This window comes from Dendrobates tinctorius, unplaced genomic scaffold, assembly GCF_039654945.1.
Source record: "Dendrobates tinctorius isolate UK_male_01 unplaced genomic scaffold, ASM3965494v1 ptg000082l, whole genome shotgun sequence".
Taxonomy (NCBI): Eukaryota; Metazoa; Chordata; class Amphibia; order Anura; family Dendrobatidae; genus Dendrobates; species Dendrobates tinctorius.
Window position 1 is genome coordinate 23,630,899 of NW_027361750.1, and position 22,368 is coordinate 23,653,266.

The following is a 22,368-nucleotide window of genomic DNA, read 5'->3' on the forward strand; positions in this document are numbered from 1 at the left end:
TTAAACATACCAAAAAAAGGGAAACGCAAGAAAAGGCACACACACACACACACATAACAAAAAAAAAAAAACATGGTCTCATTAAAAGCTGGATATCAGTTATCTCGAACTGGATAATAATTATCTCAGAGTGCTAAAGTACTGATGTGCTATATGTGGCTGTTGTGAGGTATAGCCAAAGTCCACACTAAAATGCGAGGTATATCAGTCCCTCTAATCTTAATGATGTGCCTCAAAAAATGTACACAAATAGCTAGACAAATGCAAGGTTGAATATCCATAATATTGTGGACATACAGTATCTTAACAAAAATCACACTAAATCCATATTTGTGGATAAATATCCACTTGACAAAAAAAGGTATACACAGGAGTTCACAATATAAGAACCCCATCATACACTCAGCAGTGATTAAATAGTTCACTCAAATGCTTATCTACTGGTTTAAAGAGAGCAAAAAAAAAAATCAGCATATTTGAGAGCCATAAATAGGTATATATCATATCATCATAGAAATTAGGCATAAAAAAATCCAATACCCACCACCCCAGTATCCAAAAAATGTTTCACATTTTTAATAGTATCATGCCAATAACACCAAAAAATAGTCAAGATACTTATCAGCTATGAGTAAATCTTAGTCCCGACCCATTTCCCCCTTTGCTCTAAAATGATCAAGGGGTCAATCAGGGGATCAAAAATGAGGGCTTCCATCTCCCCCAAAGGCCGAAAGTCTAATGTTGTGTGATAGCCACGTCAGGGACTCCGATGCAGCCGAACCAACATTACACATGGTATGTCCGTCCTGTGGGCAGTGTTGGCCTCAGCCTGCAGCTAACACTGCCCGCTATATTAAAGTAAAATGAATATTCACTCCTCTCCACGCCCATGGGGGGCATGGGGAAGCGTGAATATTCATTTCTCTATAGCAGCGGGGACAGGCTCCTATCTCCAGCTGCTGCTCCGCTGGCACCGGGCGGGTCTCCTTGACTCATGGGCTCCATAGCAGCTGGGTGTGCTGCTATTAGCAACACGCCACTGGCTGGGGCCCCTGAAGCAGCTGGGGCCCTAGGCAGCTGCCGGCCCTGTATGCCAGGAGGTGTAAGTGCCTGGGCCCACTGGAGAATCCTCCGGTTCCCCAATGGGCCAGTCCGACCTTGGGTCCGTTTACTAAAGTTGATAACTTACAGAAAAAAACCTGGAAGGAATACATTTCTGATCATGTCCACAAGAGTAGTCTTCTACTCTTTGATGCAATTTCCCACAGCTGTGCTCAGAAAAAGGCCAAAGAAAACTCCTGGTTGCAAAACTTAAATTTTCTACGTTGATTTGTAAGGAAAAAAAAAAATGTACTTCCCCAACCAAACATGTTATAAATAGGGAGGTTTCGTTAGATTTCTTACTGACTTCGCCTCTTTCCTTCCTCACTGTACTTTACAGGACAATATAAAAAAGCTTAAAGAGAGCCTGCCATCACAATTTTATACCCCACGCTAAATGGCATGTATGTAAAGGTGCTTTAATGCGGAGTAAATCCTTACCTTTCTTGTAGAAGTCCATTTTGCCATTTTAGAAAATTCAAAAGTTTAAATTATATGTTAATGAGCTGCAAATGCAGTGGGCGGGCACTGCACTTACAGTTGCTTCTCTGCCACCTCTAGTCTGACCGACAGGTCACTGAAACATGAAGAGGCAGGCAGTTGGTGGAGAATAGGCAAAGAGCTGTAAGTGCACTGCCCACCCATTGCACTTGTACCTTATTAGTAGATGGAGAAAGGTAAGGATCTACTGAGCAGAGCATTAAAGCACCTTCACATACATGCCATTAGTGATGGCTATAAAGTCCTGATGTCAGGTTCTCCTAAAGTAAAGCATTTCTATTATTAATCTGAATGCATGTATGTATGTATCTATAATAATAAATGCCCTAACCAGCTTCCGGTTGTAACAACTTCCGTCCAGTTGTAACCGGTGACGTCACCACACACACGCACATGTTAACCCTCAACACACCACACCGCCTCAACACACACTCCTCTCACCTTTCACCTCCACTCATGTCCACTCACTCTTTCACTCCACATACGTTCCTTTCTCTCACTCCGTTTCTCATACTCACACCGTCATCGTCGCTGCCCCGACATCTTCCTCCGCCGCCGCGATCCAGGATCCAGACGTTCTCCAGGCCGCCGACATGTTCTTGCGGGACGCCATCTTGGATATCGTGAAGTCCCGCGATATTAAAGATGGCGTCGCCGCAACAACATGTCGCTGGCGTGGACGACTTCGGGATCCAAAAAGATGGCGTCGGCGAAATCTCGCGAGATTACACCGACGCCATTTTGGATCCCGATGTCGCCCATGCCAGCGACATGTTGTTGCGGCGACGCCATCTTTAATATCGCGGGATTTCACGAAATCCAAGATGGCGTCCCGCAAGAACATGTCGGCGGCCTGGAGAACGTCTGGAACCTGGATCGCGGCGACGGAGGAAGATGTCGGGGCAGCGACGATGACGGTGTGAGTATGAGAAACGGAGTGAGAGAAAGGAACGTATGTGGAGTGAAAGAGTGAGTGGACATGAGTGGAGGTGAAAGGTGAGAGGAGTGTGTGTTGAGGCGGTGTGGTGTGTTGAGGGTTAACATGGCAAGAGGTGTTAACGACGTCGGCGAAATCTCGCGAGATTTCGCCGACGCCATCTTGCATTCGTGAAATTGCGTCATTTACCTCACGCCGACTTGCTGTGCGGACGCTTGGCATTGCCTGTACCACCATAACTACTGCTGCCTTGGTCCTATGCCTGTTTACTGCCGGTGTCTAATTACTGGACCAATTTGCCTCTACCGCCATAACTATTGCTACCTTGCTACTCTGCCGGTGTCTAATTACAGGGCTAATTTGCCTCTACCGCCATAACTACTGCTGCCTTGCTCCTCTGCCGGTGTCTAATTACAGGACCAATTTGCCTCTACCGCCATAACTAATGCTGCATTGCTCCTCTGCCGGTGTCTAATTACAGGGCCAATTTGCCTATACCGCCATAACTACTGCCTTTGTCCTCTGCCGGTGTCTAATTACAGGACCAATTTGCCTCTATCGCCATAACTACTGCTGCTTTGGTCATCTGCCTGTTTACTGCCGGTGTCTAATTACAAGGCCAATTTGCCTCTACCGCCATAACTACTGCTGCCTTGCTCCTCTGCCGGTGTCTAATTACAGGGCCAATTTGCCTCTACCGCCATAACTACTGCTGCCTTGCTCCTCTGCCGGTGTCTAATTACAGGATCAATTTGCCTCTACCGCCATAACTACTGCTGCCTTGCTCCTCTGCCGGTGTCTAATTACAGGGCCAATTTGCCTCTACCGCTATAACTACTGCTGCCTTGCTCCTCTGCCAGTGTCTAATTACAGGGCCAATTTGCCTCTACCGCCATAACTACTGCTGCCTTGCTCCTCTGCCGGTGTCTAATTACAGGATCAATTTGCCTCTACCGCCATAACTACTGCTGCATTGCTCCTCTGCCGGTGTCTAATTACAGGGCCAATTTGCCAATACCGCCATATCTACTGCTGCCTTGCTCCTCTGCCGGTGTCTAATTACAGGGCCAATTTGCCTCTACCGCCATAACTACTGCTGCCTTGCTCCTCTGCCGGTGTCTAACTACAGGGCCAATTTGCCACTACCACTTCATAACTACTGCTGGGCAATTACAGGGTCAATTAGTATCTGTTTACTCTACAATACTCCAGGACGCCTTCTTCACTGCCAGATAACTGCCAAATAGACTCCTTTACCTGTACCAACATGAGTCATAACAAAAAGTATGCCAATGCCAGTGAAAGGAAAGCAGCTTTAGCACTACGACAAAAACAACGCCGTGCTAATGAGACTCCTGAGGAAAAACGCCATCGCCTTGAGAAGATTAAGGCTTATAAATGCCGTCGCCTCACACACGAATCCCCTAACTCTAAATCCATAAGATTGGCTGAAGAAGCCTCTGCACGCCGTCACCGCCGACAACAGACGGCCTCTTCCTCATCATTATTATTAGACTCACAACAGGATGCTTCCACATCAGCATGTGGAACAATTTACTGCTACACTTCATCCCATATGCCGTTCACTGACATAACTAATCAGCAATCTGTTTCTGCCCTATCAATACCACCATTCAATACCGATGCACAGTATGCCAATGCCAGTGAAAGGAAAGCAGCTTTAGCACTACGACAAAAACAACGCCGTGCTAATGAGACTCCTGAGGAAAAACAGCATCGACTTGACAAGATTAAGGCTTATAAACGCCGTCGTCTCACACACGAATCCCCTAACTCTAAATCTATTACATTGGCTGAAGAAGCCTCTACACGCCATCACCGCCAACAGACGGCTTCTTCCTCATCATCTATAATAATAAATGCCCTAACCAGCTTCCGGTTGTAACAACTTCCGTCCAGTTGTAACCGGTGACGTCACCACACACACGCACGTTAACCCTCAACACACCACACCGCCTCAACACACACTCCTCTCACCTTTCACGTCCACTCACTCTTTCACTCCACATACGTTCCTTTCTCTCACTCCGTTTCTCATACTCACACCGTCATCGTCGCTGCCCCGACATCTTCCTCCGCCGCCGCGATCCTGGATCCAGACGTTCTCCAGGCCGCCGACATGTTCTTGCGGCGACGCCATCTTGGATTTCGCGAAATCCCGCGAGATTCAAGATGGCGTCGCCGCAAGAACATGTCGCTGGCGTGGATGACTCGGGATCTAAAAAGATGGCGTCGGCGAAATCTCGCGAGATTACGCCGACGCCATTTTGGATCCCGATGTCGTCCACGCCGGCGACATGTTCTTGCGGCGACGCCATTTTGGATCGGCGAAATCCCGCGATAGTCAAGATGGCGTCGCCGCAAGAACATGTCGCCGGCGAGGACGACGTCGGGATCCAAAATGGCGTCGGCGAAAACTCGCGAGATTTCGCCGACGCCATTTTGGATCCCGACGTCGTCCACGCCGGCGACATGTTCTTCCGGCGACGCTATCTTGACTATCGCGGGATTTCACGATACTCAAGATGGCGTCGCCGCAAGAACATGTCGCCGGCGTGGACAACGTCTGGATCCAGGATGGCGCCGGCGGAAGAAGATGTCGGGGATCGTGGAGCAGCGGCGATGACGGCGTGAGTATGAGAGACGGAGTGAGAGAAGGGGTCGTATGTGGAGTGAAAGAGTGAGTGGAGATGGTGAAAGGTGAGAGGAGTGTGTGTTGAGGAGTGTGTGTTGAGGGTTAACATGGCAAGAGGTGTGATGCTATCGCATCCTCCCGATGCGATAGCATCGGGCCATAATCTAGTATATTATATTAGAAGAGCCCATATCTCTTGAGTACAAACCCACGGAGTGTCTTGAAGGTTCAAAAAAGCTGAAGGATGGCCACACATGACTTGAATTTGGTGTATTTTGCATAAAACAACATCTGCAAGGAGTTTGTATGTTCTCCCCGTGTTTGGGTGGGTTTCCTCCGGGTTCTCTTGTTTCCTCCCATACTCCAAAGACATACTGATAGGGGAGGTAGGTTGTGAGCCCTAATGGGGACAGTTCCGATAATGTCTGTAAAGTGCTCTGGAATTAATGGCGCTATATAAGTGAGTAAAATAAATAAAATGTACCCACACACCTTCAATAAGCTACCAGTTATTTCTCATGACTTCTCAACACGAATGCTTGCTTTACTCTATGGGTAGAATGGAGTAAGATATAGTCACACTCTTCTGCCAGTGGCTTATGAAGTTGGAGAACAAAAGGCTAGGGAATTTAAATTGAAAATGCCCAGTTCTTATTTCCGCCAACATCATGTGTCTACAGACATACAAGTTAAACGGTTGACTGAACCCGATGAAAAATTGTTGGGTTTGGTTGGCTTTAATGTATCATGTATGGGCTTTAAAGGAAGCCTGTCAACGTCCTAAGGCCTCTGAAACATCCACCATATCTTTATTCAACCTAATAAATACTTTTAAAGAAGCCCCTTTCGGCGGTTTATTGCACTGTCTATCACGACCATAAATTAATTTTTTATAACTTGGCCTACGGTATGCTAACTTGTGGGCGACTAGTCATAGGTGCATTGATTTCCCCAGACTAATCATCCCACTTCTCATGTTGTCACACCTTTGTGGCCATGAGTGACAATTTCCAAAAGCATCGTACCTCTGGCTCTTTGTAAATCTCTGCCTTCTTGAGAATACACAATGAAACTACATGTACCCTCCCATGCCTGATCTGCGTTTGCAAGGATCCAGAGGTTATGCTGGACTCAGCCAGCCGCAACCGCTGGTTTTACAAGTCTTGAGACTGACTTTGTCTTACATCACTGCTTCTCACCTGGGCATGCGCAGTGCCAATGAAGCTTGTGTGCGTTCACCCGGCTTACTGTGTATTGTCAGGCATGCAGAAATTTGCAAAGATCGAGTAGTGATGACTCACGAGGGGTCTGAGGAACTTGACAGAATCTCATTAATAAAGTATTTTCTTTTTACTCATTTATAATAGAGACAGATCTCAGTAAAGACCATAATGTCCATGTTCTCGGGATTAACATCAGTAATCAAACATTTATGGACGATCATACGACTTCCATGTCTGCGCTTGACCATTAAAATATCTTAATACATGAGCAGATTGTTTTATTACACAGCCTGTATGCCTCCATGTGCAATCTCTGTGTCACATGAAGCAGCGTACAACCACACGGCAGCTGAGCGAGCACCCGACACCATGTTCTGTACTCAATGAATAGTGCACAGATGGATGAGGAAACCAGTAAAGCTGAATTTTGACTAAAACTGGATTCTAAATACTAACAATAGGAGTCCTTGGTCACCTACAGCCAAACAAAATGTGGTGTGAGCTTTTTTTTTTCCAACGACCCATGTATTATAGGTGTAGCTTAGATACCTTTGAATAGAGAGATTCAGGGATTAACGTATTTGTATAGAGAGATTAAAATACAACCCGTGAAGACAAAAAGCACCAGCAGCTAGACAGCCAGATACTGCTCAAAAATCCTACACATAAGAAAAGAATGGCAACAGTATGAAAAAATATTGGGTGCCACCAAATTCATTCTCTCCTCGTCTATCTACTTACTGGCCTTTGCTGTTTATTGGACGTTGGATCTGGTACATAAATAGTTCGTTCACGATTACGTACTGGATTGCTCTTGATATCGTTTCCATTGGTAGATGTTCGGTCTTTCGTTTTTGATTTGATACATCCCATATTTCCTGCAACAATAAAAATAATGAAATTGGTTTTAGATAAAGGCATGTAAAGATCATAGCACACTGGAGAATCACATCTATATATTTCTTATGTTAAATAATTAGTCCCAACAAGACAAACGCTAGCCTATTGTCCAATTATGGCTTATGACACCACATAGGTAAAGGAGACATCCACATGAAATACAGTGAAACCTTCCTAAAAAGAACACCCTTTATCCAGACAAGATTTCCTATGACTATGTATGATGCATAAAGGCCATCTTCTTTGAGAATACCACTAACAAAATTAACCAAATATCTCACCGATTATGAGCGTCAAAGTTTCATTGCCACCAAGACCACATATAGTATTTTTCAGCTTATTAGCAGGCGTTGTTGATCTTACTGTATTGCCTAAATAAATTATAGACTTGACTGTAGATATGACATTCAATTTATGAATCAAAAAGCTCAGGATGAAAAATGCTAAAAGCTAAGGTTTATGTCCGATGAGTAAAAACAACTTCAAGTGCATATTTAAGGGAACAATATTTTAAGATTCACGATTTCAGTTTATTTTTTCTGTATAGTCGCTGCAATTTATATAGAAAAGATACAATCATCATCACATGATCTAATTAGTGGCTCACAAAAATCTCCTCACACAGATCACTTTTAATTTTGATTATCAAAATATGGAATAAAGCATTAAGCTCAGCCTAAGAAATAACAAAGAGATAGATATGGAAACCGAGAAAATACAGGCAGCTTGAATCAGTGTCTGCCTGCATTAAGTCATGGCTGTTTGTGGATTTGATCAGCTGACCTGTTGCTCTGTGGTCAGTTCCCCTGTGTGCTGATCTAATGCCTTTTCTTCCCTGTCCTAATGCTGATGGCTCCAATTGTCTTTGTTCCCCCTTTCTGGTTTGTTCTTCTACAGGAGTTTTCCATTTTCCTGTTTTGATTTGCCCTATCACATTTTGGGTTGGGTTTTATATGTTCACCCTTCACTGCACTTCCTTGCTGGCTATACCTCTAGCTGGACTTGGGTTTTAGGAGTTCCAGCCCTAAGGAGTTTACCTTGCATGGTAAATACCAAATGAATTCCTGCAGGGAGTCCGTTGGTTTCTGGGAGGTTATATTGATATGTTCTGTTTATTTTTGGCACTCCTTAGCTTTTCACCTCTCCCCTATATGAACACGTTTTAATTTTCTCACCCTGGGTTTTCGTATCTTCTTGCACCTCCTGTATGGCTATGGTATTTTCTAGTCTGTACAGGGACCAGGTGGGTGTGGCATCTCCTTGTAGTAGGTCTTCCCTTTTGCTATTACCAATGAGTGAGTGTGTGTTATGTTCATAACACATTATTGCAGCAGTGTATGTTTTATTTCATATAAATCATACATTGAAAACCCATCTGCTCCCTTTATATCTGACAGATCTCTTCCTCAACACACATAAATAGACCGATCAGACAAGGGACTTGGGACAGAGAGAAGAAGGAGACTGGCCTCTGAACTAATCATGCAACACACATAGGGTCTGATTCATGAAAGTTTTTAATCCAGAATTCTGATGTAAAAAGCTTTGAAAACTAGCAAGACTTTGGCACCAAGTTGCACTAAAATTTTGCGACTTTTACCATTGTCACTTCGGTAAAGTGGGCAGAGCTGGGGTGGGTCAAGGGCATAGCAATTCTCACTCCTCAAATTCAAGGCATGGTGTGGTATTTATTACTCTAACTGGAGTAAGATTTGTGGTGAGATGCATGTAACTTGACAGGCACTGCTGGTTCAGTAAGGAGAATGCCTCTTATTGAATCAGGAGCATCTGACTCCAGTCCGACCCCTCAAAGAACAGCATGAAAAAATTATGAATGAGGGCCATAGTCCTTATCTGATTGTTCAAAGTTTTCTATGAAACGCTGCAGTGTTTCAGAGTAAAACATACATGACTCAGCTGTAATAAAGCAATGAATGTCTGAATCATTCTGTATTTTTCTCAATAAGCATGGATATGCTGTTAAATCCCCCTTAATGTTCCAGTTCAGTTTTAAATAGTGCCCTAATTATATTGGTTAAATGAATAAATAATCTTCAATCTCATATGATCATTTTCCCCCATGAGCACCACAACCTACTTCCCATTGAACATGAGAAGTGTATAGAGTCATACCCAGTATCCTGGCAATTACAGATCACATGCACTGCAATAAAACTTTTGGTACCCACTTATCGCCAAGAAAAATACAGAAAAAAACTGACTAACATCAGCATTTGGGCCCATTCTCACACCCAAGGCAGAAGGAATTGTGCATTAGGATGAGATATTGGACTGCAATGGGCCCATATATTGTTCTTACTCAGGGGCCCTCTCTTGGAGTCTGGTCCTGAGGTCCTCCACGCACATTAGATAGGTTAGCTGAATACAGATTTTACCCCATGAAATGAGAATTAACAAGGTTTTAAAAAGCCATAAAATACATCTCGAGTCTTTCACGACCTCGCCAACATCTTTGGTGAGTTCTCTCCACACCCTGTTTTTTACCATTCTGAGTATATGCAAATGTTTCATACAGAATATTTTCAATTCCTTTTTTGTTTTGTTGAACCGATAGGGTTGACGGCACTGAAACAGGAAGTTTTGCTCTAGACTCAAAGTATTATAGCTAAAAGGACATTTCTACACTAGGATAGAAACAAAAACCTGATAGAAAAATAATAGTCACCAAATCACATAATAATGGAAGGTCATCAGCTGCAAGTACTGTAAGTGGCGACTTTAGCATGAGAGAAGGGTTCACAAGGGGCTGAACTGCCACCACCAGAAATCAGAGACATCTGCAGTTCCAAATCCACTCCAGATTGGTTTGTGGAACTGTGACTCCTTAGGGTGGCCCTCTGATGTGACTTATCACTGTTGCCTGCGATTACCTCCCATGGTCACATGAGATGAGACACTATCACAAGAGCCAGAGTTATGCAGAGACTGTTTGAAAGGAGCAGTGGTGGCGCCCGCATACTACTCCAAAGTTCAGAGGATTGTCAAAGATCGAGTACTGTGCTCGGCTATCGAATCCAATGTGCATGGTTATCCGCAGCTCTACTAAAAAGGGAGACTCTTCACCCTCATTCTCACGCAGTCCCTGCAGATCATGATCATTGGCTACAGTTGTGGCCAACACAACATGTCTGTACGACGGCAATAGGATCATGGAGGATCCTGGTCTTATTATACGGACATGTGACCTCTGCAGCCAATCACTGGCCACAGGGGTGAAGCATTGCTTACTACTATAGCCAGTGAGTCACCGCAGTGCGTATCCGCACCAGAAGACGATGCAACTAGACCAGCATAGCACAATACCAAGTGTGAATCACAATGTCTCCACCATGACCCTCTGTTAGAGGAGAACTATCCATACAAGATGCTTATTCTGTACATGTGAGGAATAAGCCAAGTAGATTATTATTATTACAGCAACCCTTCAGACAGGAATTTAAGGTTAGACTGTACCTATGGTTATTTCAGAATTATTTTTCTCATTCTTTGCTCCTTGCCAACTTTTAGGTCAATGTGTTTATTCTGTGTTTTTTTCTGCATCAAAATCTTAGAGGCAGGAAAGAAGCTGCAGAGAAAAAAAAGCATGTTTTCCTCGAGTTTTCTAGATTCGTTTTTTTTTGCTGCGGTTTTGTCATGTTTGATTTGTCTCTTGTGCATGCACAAAAAAACGCAGTAAGACCTGATACCTGCATTTTTGGTACTTTTTTTTTTTAACCACCCAATCATTTCAATGGGTGAAAAATGCTGAAAGAAGAAGCGACACGCTCCATTGTGCAAAAAAATAAGCAAAGCACTAAATCTTGATGACAAAAAAAAACAAGCTGTGTGCATTAGATTTCTGAAATCTCATAGAATTTGCTGGTACTGTAAAAGGCAGCTGAAAATTTGCATAAAAAGAAAAAAACGCCCAGTGTGAACTTAGCCTTAGGGCAGAGCTGTGATCAAGACTTCAGCTCATCTACAGTGCAAGAGGGAGTCTGCAGGAGCCGGAGACACATCTGTCTTATCATTGGTCCAGGCTGCTGCTCTCGCCCTCAGGATACAACCACAAGCTCACCAGGGAGTCAGTATGTAGATGACAAATTTCTACTAAGTAGTAATGAAAGATAAAAAAAAAAAAAACACTTAGGTCCATCAAGTTTAACATTTCTCCTACAGTTATACATGGTCTATTGCTTGATTATTTATAACCCACAATACCATTTGTTGTGAGACATTACTACCTCTTGTGGTTGGGCATTCCGCAGACTGACTGCTCTGACTGTAAAGAACCTTTACCTACTTGGCTACCGGAATCACTTTCCTTCCATACGCAATAAGGTCTTTGGAAAGAATAAGTCATGTGCCAGTCTTTTGTATTGATCACATATGTATTTACAGTTATGTCCATATATATTTGGACAGAGACAACATTTTTCTAATTTTGGTTCTAGACATTACCACAATGAATTTTAAACAAAACAATTCAGATGCAGTTGAAGTTCAGACTTTCAGCTTTCATTTGAGGGTATCCACATTAAAATTGGATGAAGGGTTTAGGAGTTTCAGCGCCTTAACATGGGCCACCCTGTTTTTAAAGGGACCAAAAGTAATTGGACAGATTAAATAATTGTACATAAAATGTTCATTTCTAGTACTTGGTTGAAAACCCTTTGTTGGCAATGACTGCCTGAAGTCTTGAACTCATGGACATCACCAGACGCTGTGTTTCCTCCTTTTTGATGCTCTGCCAGGCCTTCACTGCGGTGGTTTTCAGTTGCTGTTTGTTTGTGGGCCTTTCTGTCTGAAGTTTAGTCTTTAACAAGTGAAATGCATGCTCAATTGGGTTGAGATCAGGTGACTGACTTGGCCATTCAAGAATATTCCGCTTCTTTGCTTTAATAAACTGCTGGGTTGCTTTGGCTTTAGGTTTTGGGTGATTGTCCATCTGTAGTATGAAACGACGACCAATCAGTTTGGCTGCATTTGGCTGGATCTGAGCACACAGTATGGCTCTGAATACCTCAGAATTCATTTGGCTGCTTCTGTCCTGTGTCACATCATCAATAAACACTAGTGACCCAGTGCCACTGGCAGCCATGCATGCCCCAGCCATCACACTGCCTCCGCCGTGTTTTACAGATGATGTGGTATGCTTTGGATCATGAGCTGTACCACGCCTTCGCCATACTTTTCTCTTTCCATCATTCTGGTAGAGGTTGATCTTGGTTTCAAAATGGTAGAAACAACAAGGCACTCAAATATATAGTCTCTTGTAGGTGCACAAGTAGGGTATCCAGCCCGTTGCAAAAACGATAATGAACTTGGCACTCAATATTTGTTGAAAATAAATTTCATTTTTATTTTGCATCCACGGGAAGTTTAAATTCTAAACATTTTTGGTCCGGCATAGGACCTTCATCAGAGAATCTCTGAAAGATTACAGGATGCTGTATATGCTTGTAATAAGCTAGATAGCGTTATTAGTGAGGCGACTGACTGTCGCTTTTGTTTTCATTATACCCTGGGGTGATAAATCTTCTGGTGTATGTAGCGCTGTAGGTATGGCGACCTCGACGCTTCTGGTATTGCGCTCGGATGCTGTCTCTCAGCGTGTGGGTTGTGCCGCTCTGTGTTTTTTTTCTATTTTTGCAGCTTAAGGATGGCTTGTTTCACCTGCATAGAGAGCTCCTTTGACCGCATGTTTCCTTTACAGCAAAACCTTCCAAATGCAAGCACCACACCTCAAATCAACTCCAGGCCTTTTATCTGCTTAATTGAGAATGACATAACGAAGGGATTGCCCACACCTGTCCATGAAATAGCCTTGGAGTCAATTGTCCAATTACTTTTGGTCCCTTTAAAAACAGGGTGGCACATGTTAAGGAGCTGAAAGTCCTAAACCCTTCATCCAATTTTAATGTGGATACCCTCAAATGAAAGCTGAAAGTCTGAACTTCAACTGCATCTGAATTGTTTTGTTTAAGATTCATTGTGGTAATGTCTAGAACCAAAATTAGAAAAATGTTGTCTCTGTCCAAATATATATGGACCTAACTGTATATGTATTACAGAAAGAGTAGAATGAATCTAAAATATGTGGAGTCACTAACGCCAGGTAGTTTCTGCACATATACAGGAGCACATAAGCCTTAGTATGTTTAAGGCTGGGGGGAGGAGGAGTTTTTTTAGTAAATGGAATCAGAGTTGTGTTCTTCAATGACAAGATATGTTGTAGCAAAATGTTTTTAAAAAGGACATATCATCTTACAAGGTTTTAGAATTTCAGAGCAAATTTTCCCCTAACTATTCACAATTAGTGTTGAGCATTCCGATACTGCAAATATCGGGTATCGGCCAATACTCGCTGTATTGGAGTTCCGATATTTTTACAATATCGAATACTGGAATCGGAAGTTCCCATAATGCAATGAGCCAGTTGTGTTAGCCATGTTAACTAATGGCATGACTGTGATTGGCTGCTTAAAAGATCTCATCATGATGCGTGGTATGTGCAGGCCTGCCGGGGGTCTGTGCGGGCCTGCCGGGGGTCTGTGCGGGCTTGCCGGGGAGTCTGTGCGGGCCTGCCGGGGAGTCTGTGCGGACCTGCCGGGGGTTGTGTGTGGGTGCAGGCATCGTCCGATGGGACTACAAGTCCCATCGGGCGATGCCTGCTACAATGACAGTGATTGACACATTAGCTAATGATGGGACAGTAGTAGTCCCATCATCCGGCTAATGTGTTGAATGTAAAAAACAAAACAAAAAAAAAAAAAAACATACATACTACATACATACTACATATATACAACATTCATAAAACATACATACTACATACATACTACATTCATACAGCATACATACATACATACTACATACATACAACATCCATCCATACATACATACTACATAATACATACTATATTCATACAACATACAGTTGTGGCCAAAAGTATTGACACCCCTGCAATTCTGTCAGATAATACTCAGTTTCTTCCTGAAAATGATTGCAAACATAAATTCTTTGGTATTATTATCTTCACTTAATTTGTCTTAAATGAAAAAACACAAAAGAGAATGAAGCAAAAAGCAAAACATTGATCATTTCACACAAAACTCCAAAAATGGGCCAGACAAAAGCATTGGCACCCTCAGTCTAATACTTGGTTGCACAACCTTTAGCCAAAATAACTGCGACCAACCGCTTCCGGTAACCATCAATTAGTTTCTTACAATGCTCTGCTGGAATTTTAGACCATTCTTCTTTGGCAAACTGCTCCAGGTCCCTGATATTTGAAGGGTGCCTTCTCCAAACTGCAATTTTTAGATCTCTCCACAGGTGTTCTATGGGATTCAGGTCTGGACTCATTGCTGGCCACCTTAGAAGTCTCCAGTGCTTTCTCTCACACCATTTTCTTGTGCTTTCTGAAGTGTGTTTTGGGTCATTGTCCTGCTGGAAGACCCATGACCTCTGAGGGAGACCCAGCTTTCTCACACTGGGCCCTACATTATGCTGCAAAATTTGTTGGTAATCTTCAGACTTCATAACACCATGCACACGGTCAAGCAGTCCAGTGCCAGAGGCAGCAAAGCAACCCCAAAACATCAGGGAACCTCCGCCATGTTTGACTGTAGGGACAGTGTTCTTTTCTTTGAATGCCTCTTTTTTTCTCCTGTAAACTCTATGTTGATGCCTTTGCCCAAAAAGCTTTACTTTTGTCTCATCTGACCAGAGAACATTCTTTCAAAACGTTTTAGGCTTTTTCAGTTAAGTTTTGGCAAACTCCAGCCTGGCTTTTTTATGTCTCGGGGTAAGAAGTGGGGTCTTCCTGGGTCTCCTACCACAGTCCCTTTCCATTCAGACGCCGACGGATAGTACGGGTTGTCACTGTTGTACCCTCGGATTGCAGGGCAGCTTGAACTTGTTTGGATGTTAGTCGAGGTTCTTTATCCAACATCCGCACAATCTTGCGTTGAAATCTCTTGTCAATTTTTTTTCCGTCCACATCTAGGGAGATTAGCCACAGTGCCATGGGCTTTAAACTTCTTGATGACACTGCGCACGGTAGACACAGGAACATTCTGGTCTTTGGAGATGGACTTGTAGCCTTGAGATTGCTCATGCTTCCTCACAATTTGGTTTCTCAAGTCCTCAGACAGTTCTTTGGTCTTCTTTCTTTTCTCCATGCTCAATGTGGTACACACAAGGACACAGGACAGAGGTTGAGTCAACTTTAATCCATGTCAACTGGCTGCAAGTGTGATTTAGTTATTACCAACACCTGTTAGGTGCCACAGGTAAGTTACAGGTGCTGTTAATTACACAAATTAGAGAAGCATCACATGATTTTTCGAACAGTGCCAATACTTTTGTCCACCCTCTTTTTTATGTTTGGTGTGGAACTATATCCAATTTGGCTTTAGGACAATTCTTTTTGTGTTTTTTCATTTAAGACAAATTAAATGAAGATAATACCACCAAAGAATTTGTGTTTGCAATCATTTTCAGGAAGAAACTGAGTATTATCTGACAGAATTGCAGGGGTGTCAATACTTTTGGCCACAACTGTACATACATACATACATACATACTACATACATACTACATTCATACAACATGCTACATACATACTACATACATACTACATACAATACATTCATACACATACAGTACATATAACAGAGTACATACTCACCATCACTTGTCACTTTGATCCCCGAAGCCAGTGTCATCTCACTGTAAAAAATATTAAAATAACAAACAACCAAAAAACTCCCAGATCCACAGAAAACCATGAGTGTCCCACGACGATCTACTGCAGTGCATCACTGAGAGGTTACTGTAGTTCACTGGTCTCACTTTATGGCAAAAACTGCGTGGGAATTTTCTAACACAGCAATGCCAAAAGTGAGACTAGGGACTATTTATTTACAGTGGTGAAGGAATACAGTGCGGAAGGATACCTACCTCCCGTCATTGTATTCCTGGTGCCCCTAGAGAGCGGTCGCATCAGCTGATGCTGCTGTTCTCCACGGGAGATCGTCGTGGGACACTCGTGGATTTCTGTGGATCAGGGAGTATATTGCTTATTTGTTATTTTAATATTTTTTACAGATGACACTGGCTTCGGGGATCAAAGTGACAAGTGATGGTGAGTATGTACTCTATGTTATATGTACTGTATGTCTATATGTATGTATTGTATGAATGTATTGTATGTAGTATGTATGTTGTATGTCTGTAGCATGTTTTATGTATGTTGTATGTATGTAGTATGTACTATGTATGTTGTATGAATATAGTATGTATGTTGCATGAATGTAGTATATATATGTAGTATGTATGTTGCATGAATGTAGTATATATGTAGTATGTATGTTGTATGAATGTAGTATATATGAAGTATGTATGTAGTATGAATGTAGTATATATGTAGTATGTATGTATTATGTAGTATGTATGTTGTATGAATGTAGTATATATGTAGTATGTATGTTGTATGAATGTAGTATATATGTACTATGTATGTATATTGTATGAATATAGTATGTATGTTGCATGAATGTAGTATACAGTGGGGAAAAAAAGTATTTAGTCAGTCAGCAATAGTGCAAGTTCTACCACTTAAAAAGATGAGAGGCGTCTGTAATTTACATCATAGGTAGACCTCAACTATGGGAGACAAACTGAGAAAAAAAAATCCAGAAAATCACATTGTCTGTTTTTTTTTCCATTTTATTTGCATATTATGGTGGAAAATAAGTATTTGGTCAGAAACAAGCAATCAAGATTTCTGGCTCTCACAGACCTGTAACTTCTTCTTTAAGAGTCTCCTCTTTCCTCCACTCATTACCTGTAGTAATGGCACCTGTTTAAACTTGTTATCAGTATAAAAAGACACCTGTGCACACCCTCAAACAGTCTGACTCCAAACTCCACTATGGTGAAGACCAAAGAGCTGTCAAAGGACACCAGAAACAAAATTGTAGCCCTGCACCAGGCTGGGAAGACTGAATCTGCAATAGCCAACCAGCTTGGAGTGAAGAAATCAACTGTGGGAGCAATAATTAGAAAATGGAAGACATACAAGACCACTGATAATCTCCCTCGATCTGGTGCTCCACGCAAAATCCCACCCCGTGATCACAAGAACGGTGAGCAAAAATCCCAGAACCACGCGGGGGGACCTAGTGAATGAACTGCAGAGAGCTGGGACCAATGTAACAAGGCCTACCATAAGTAACACACTACGCCACCATGGACTCAGATCCTGCAGTGCCAGACGTGTCCCACTGCTTAAGCCTGTACATGTCCGGGCCCGTCTGAAGTTTGCTAGAGAGCATTTGGATGATCCAGAGGAGTTTTGGGAGAATGTCCTATGGTCTGATGAAACCAAACTGGAACTGTTTGGTAGAAACACAACTTGTCGTGTTTGGAGGAAAAAGAATACTGAGTTGCATCCATCAAACACCATACCTACTGTAAAGCATGGTGGTGGAAACATCATACTTTGGGGCTGTTTCTCTGCAAAGGGGCCAGGACGACTGATCCGGGTACATGAAAGAATGAATGGGGCCATGTATCGTGAGATTTTGAGTGCAAACCTCCTTCCATCAGCAAGGGCATTGAAGATGAAACGTGGCTGGGTCTTTCAACATGACAATGATCCAAAGCACACCGCCAGGGCAACGAAGGAGTGGCTTCGTAAGAAGCATTTCAAGGTCCTGGAGTGGCCTAGCCAGTCTCCAGATCTCAACCCTATAGAAAACCTTTGGAGGGAGTTGAAAGTCCGTGTTGCCAAGCGAAAAGCCAAAAACATCACTGCTCTAGAGGAGATCTGCATGGAGGAATGGGCCAACATACCAACAACAGTGTGTGGCAACCTTGTGAAGACTTACAGAAAACGTTTGACCTCTGTCATTGCCAACAAAGGATATATCACAAAGTATTGAGATGAAATTTTGTTTCTGACCAAATACTTATTTTCCACCATAATATGCAAATAAAATGAAAAAAAAACAGACAATGTGATTTTCTGGATTTTTTTTTCTCAGTTTGTCTCCCATAGTTGAGGTCTACCTATGATGTAAATTACAGACGCCTCTCATCTTTTTAAGTGGTGGAACTTGCACTATTGCTGACTGACTAAATACTTTTTTTCCCCACTGTATATGTAGTATGTTGTATGAATGTAGTATATAAGTATGTATGTTGTATGAATGTAGTATATATGTAGTATGTATGTATTATGTAGTATGTATGTTGTATGAATGTAGTATATATGTAGTATGTATGTATGTTGTATGAATGTAGTATATATGTAGTATGTATGTAGTATGTATGTTGTATGAATGTAGTATATATGTAGTATGTTGTATGAATGTAGTATATATGTAGTAAGTATGTATGTTGTATGAATGTAGTATGTATGTAGTATGTATGTTGTATGAATGTAGTATATATGTACTATGTATGTATGTTGTATGAATATAGTATGTATGTTGCATGAATGTAGTATATATGTAGTATGTATGTTGTATGAATGTAGTATATATGTAGTATGTATTAATGTTGTATGAATGTAGTATATATGTAGTATGTTGTATGAATGTAGTATATATGTAGTATGTAAGTAGTATGTATGTATGTTGTATGAATGTAGTATATATGTAGTATGTATGTATGTTGTATGAATGTAGTATATATGTACTATGTATGTATGTTGTATGAATATAGTATGTATGTTGCATGAATGTAGTATATATGTAGTATGTATGTTGTATGAATGTAGTATATATGTAGTATGTATTTATGTTGTATGAATGTAGTATATATGTAGTATGTATGTAGTATGTATGTTGTATGAATGTAGTATATATGTAGTATGTTGTATGAATGTAGTATATATGTAGTATGTATGTATGTTCTATGAATGTAGTATATATGTAGTATGTATGTATGTTGTATGAATGTAGTATATATGTAGTATGTATGTATGTTGTATGAATGTAGTATATATGAAGTATGTATGTAGTATGTATGCTGTATGAATGTTGTATATATGTAGTATGTATGTTTTTGTTTTGTTTTTTTACATTCAACACATTAGCCAGATGATGGGACTACTACTGTCCCATCATTGGCTAATGTGTCAATCACTGTCATTGTAGAAGTCATAGCCCGATGGGACTTGCAGTCCCATCGGACGATGCCTGCGCGCACACACACACACACACACACACACAAAACCCCCGGCAGGCCCGCCCACACAGACTCCCGGCAGGCCCGCACAGACCCCGCCCGCACTCACACACACAGTCTCCGCCCACGCACCGCCCACCCTTTTCCCCCTCCCGAACTGGATGTGCAAGTAAAGAAAGGGTTTATTTTCATTCCGATATTTGTGCCCCATTGACTTGCATGGGTTTCCGGTATCGGAATCGGCAATACCCGATATTTTTGGGGTATCGGTCCGATCCAATCCGATCCTTCCCGATATCGGAAGGTATCGCTCAACACTATTCACAATACTTGGAAGAGCTACCCTGCTATATACTGTACAAACAATACGACATATTAGCTACAATAGCCTACTATGCAGGGAGGTTTACACCGCGCACTGAAGGGCTTCTGTTAATCTGTGTCACCTGAAACCTCTAAAACTAGTGGAACCAGTTCTGGGACACATACCGTATAGGACACTGCAAAAAGAAAGGGACTATCTGGTTAAGGAAATAAGTGTCAGAAAATATTTCATAGAATAGACATTAAAAAAGGTCAGATGTTTTCATTAGAAACACATTTGTACACAGAATATATTTGTTGGCATAATCTATACATGTAAATGGCGCCAGGAGTGATATTCACAATAGGCAGATGCGGCACGGAGTGTTCCTGCTGGTGCTAGGTAACACCGGCACTCCTTACCCGGTCAAGAGAACACTGCTCCACGTTTAGTGGAAAGATTTCTTAGAAATGTCAATCAGGTCCTCAAGAAGAAACAAACTGTGAAAAATGCAAAGGTTTAAGAAATTATTCTTTGTTGATCAATTTTAATTTGTTTACAACTAAATGACAGCATGTTGGCTCAGTGGTTAGCACTGCATGGACGATCAGTGGTTAAGCGCTGCATATTGGCTCTGAATGGAGCCTCAGTGGATAGCACTATTGTTTTGCCGAGCTGGATTACTGGGTTCAAATTCCACCAAGGGAGTTTGTATGTTCTCCCCGTGTTTGTCAGGGTTCTCCAGTTTTCTCCCACACGCCAAAGAAATACTGATAGAGAATTTAGCCCCATTGGGGACAGCAATAATGAAGCCTGTAAAGTGCAATGGAATTAATGGAGCTATATAAGAGAGTAGAAATAAAAAATAATAAATAAAAATGACATCACATAGTGCACTGATCCGAGGCTCGTCCTGACCTTCATCAGGTCTTCTGCTTTCCCACTCAGAGCTGCATTTATTGTTCACGTGACTGCGGACTCGAATGCTATGAGCGCCATATAACCCCAGTGGTTGATCATCTCTAACACTGAATGGAATGTTTTAGTTATTTCTCATTTTATGCTGCCCAAATGACAGACCACAGATGGACTCCATCATTACAGAACGTTAGATTTTACTAAAAAAACTTTGCAATATTTCACGGGCATTAGGACTGGAGTCCACTGGGCGTCTCTCTCCGGCTGCTCTTCATCAGACTTGGATTCGTTAAAATGTCTCTACCTACATACCGATAGGGAAAGAAGTGTCAGCCACTAGTTACTTGTACCCAGTTTGCGGTTTTAGCAGTTTTCTCTGAAAATCTGCAAATGTCTGAGTAAAACATAGTCCTAAGGGCTGACATGTTCCCACCTGACCTTTACTGCAAACGTTCCACTTGTGCCACGGATCGTTCTGACTCTTTAAGGAACGGACTTCACCATATCTCTGAGGTATCTGACTTTAAGACATTTTAAGACGGTCCTACATGATGAGGAGAACCTCCTGGATTGGACTTGTTTTTCCAGCACCTCCCGATGATGCTCAGACTGACATCCGGGGAATAGATAGGCCGAGTGGTGTCCTTCAAATCATTTGTGAACAGTGCAGCGTGGCAGGTCACATTATCCCGCTGAAAGAATCCAGGGACGTCAGTGAACATTGTGGTGGTGGGGACTTAGCCTACCATGGTGCTCATGTAGGTGGTAAATATCAATGCAATTCAGAACATTTTTTTTTTTTTTTTAAACATTTATGTTCAGAATCTTTTTCCTACAGCAGCAATCCGTATGTGACTTGGTAGGGTCGCTACACAGACGATCTAGTCATCGTCGAGTCTGGTGATGTAACAGCCGCGCCACAATTTGTCCCATAACTGAGAATCCTTTTAACTTGACTTTTACATATACACGGAATTAACATTTACTACTAAGAGATGATGAGATGGGTGGACAACTAAAACATTCTGCAAATCTACAGTAGGAAAAACCATTGTAAGTGTAAAATCAGGTCATCCGAAGCCGGGCAAGAGAAGAGGATGGACTCAAAATGTATTCTAGATTGTGAAGTGGCAAGAACAAAATGCAATCGCTCAGCTAGTTATTCCTTTCAACAGGAAAGAGAATGGATGCAGCAAGCTAGTTAATAGGAAAAATGTGTCCTACAAAATCAGAAAGTGGATTTGATAAAATATTAAAAATAATAGGGACTAGTTAGGGAATAAATATGAATAAGTCGGCATTGGTTACCACTTTTAGCACGTAAAATGCTCAAAAAAATTAGGATATTAAATTGCTACATCAGGATAATGTACTAAAATAAGTAAATTGGTGTAATTTTTCACTGAAAAAAAACTTACACATTAGGGAGTAGTTTCATAAAAAAAAAAAAAAAGAAACGAATTTTCAAGTCCAAAGGAAATATGCTGTAAAAAAATTGTCTTGTGGTGAATATGTTTAACTAAAAATACTATTGACAATAAGAAAATCCAATAAATTGTAAGTCACTTCTAATATACGATGCCTATTATACAATGTAATGTATGTGAAGTGCACTACAAACAAATA

The 22,368-nt window shown here is 41.8% G+C and overlaps 1 protein-coding gene across 2 annotated transcripts in view; it reads right to left on the reverse strand.

The window, feature by feature from the left end:
• LYN (LYN proto-oncogene, Src family tyrosine kinase) overlaps window positions 1-22,368 on the reverse strand; it is a 101,658-nt gene that overhangs the window by 44,027 nt on the left and 35,263 nt on the right. Inside the window, exon 2 of one of the 2 annotated variants that reach the window (XM_073583982.1) lies at window positions 7,223-7,296. In XM_073583982.1, the coding sequence (XP_073440083.1) occupies window positions 7,223-7,291 (69 nt within the window). In that variant the 5' untranslated portion in view covers window positions 7,292-7,296. Of the gene's footprint in view, window positions 1-7,159; window positions 7,297-22,368 lie in introns of both variants that reach the window. The other variant, XM_073583981.1, reaches the window with a different exon arrangement.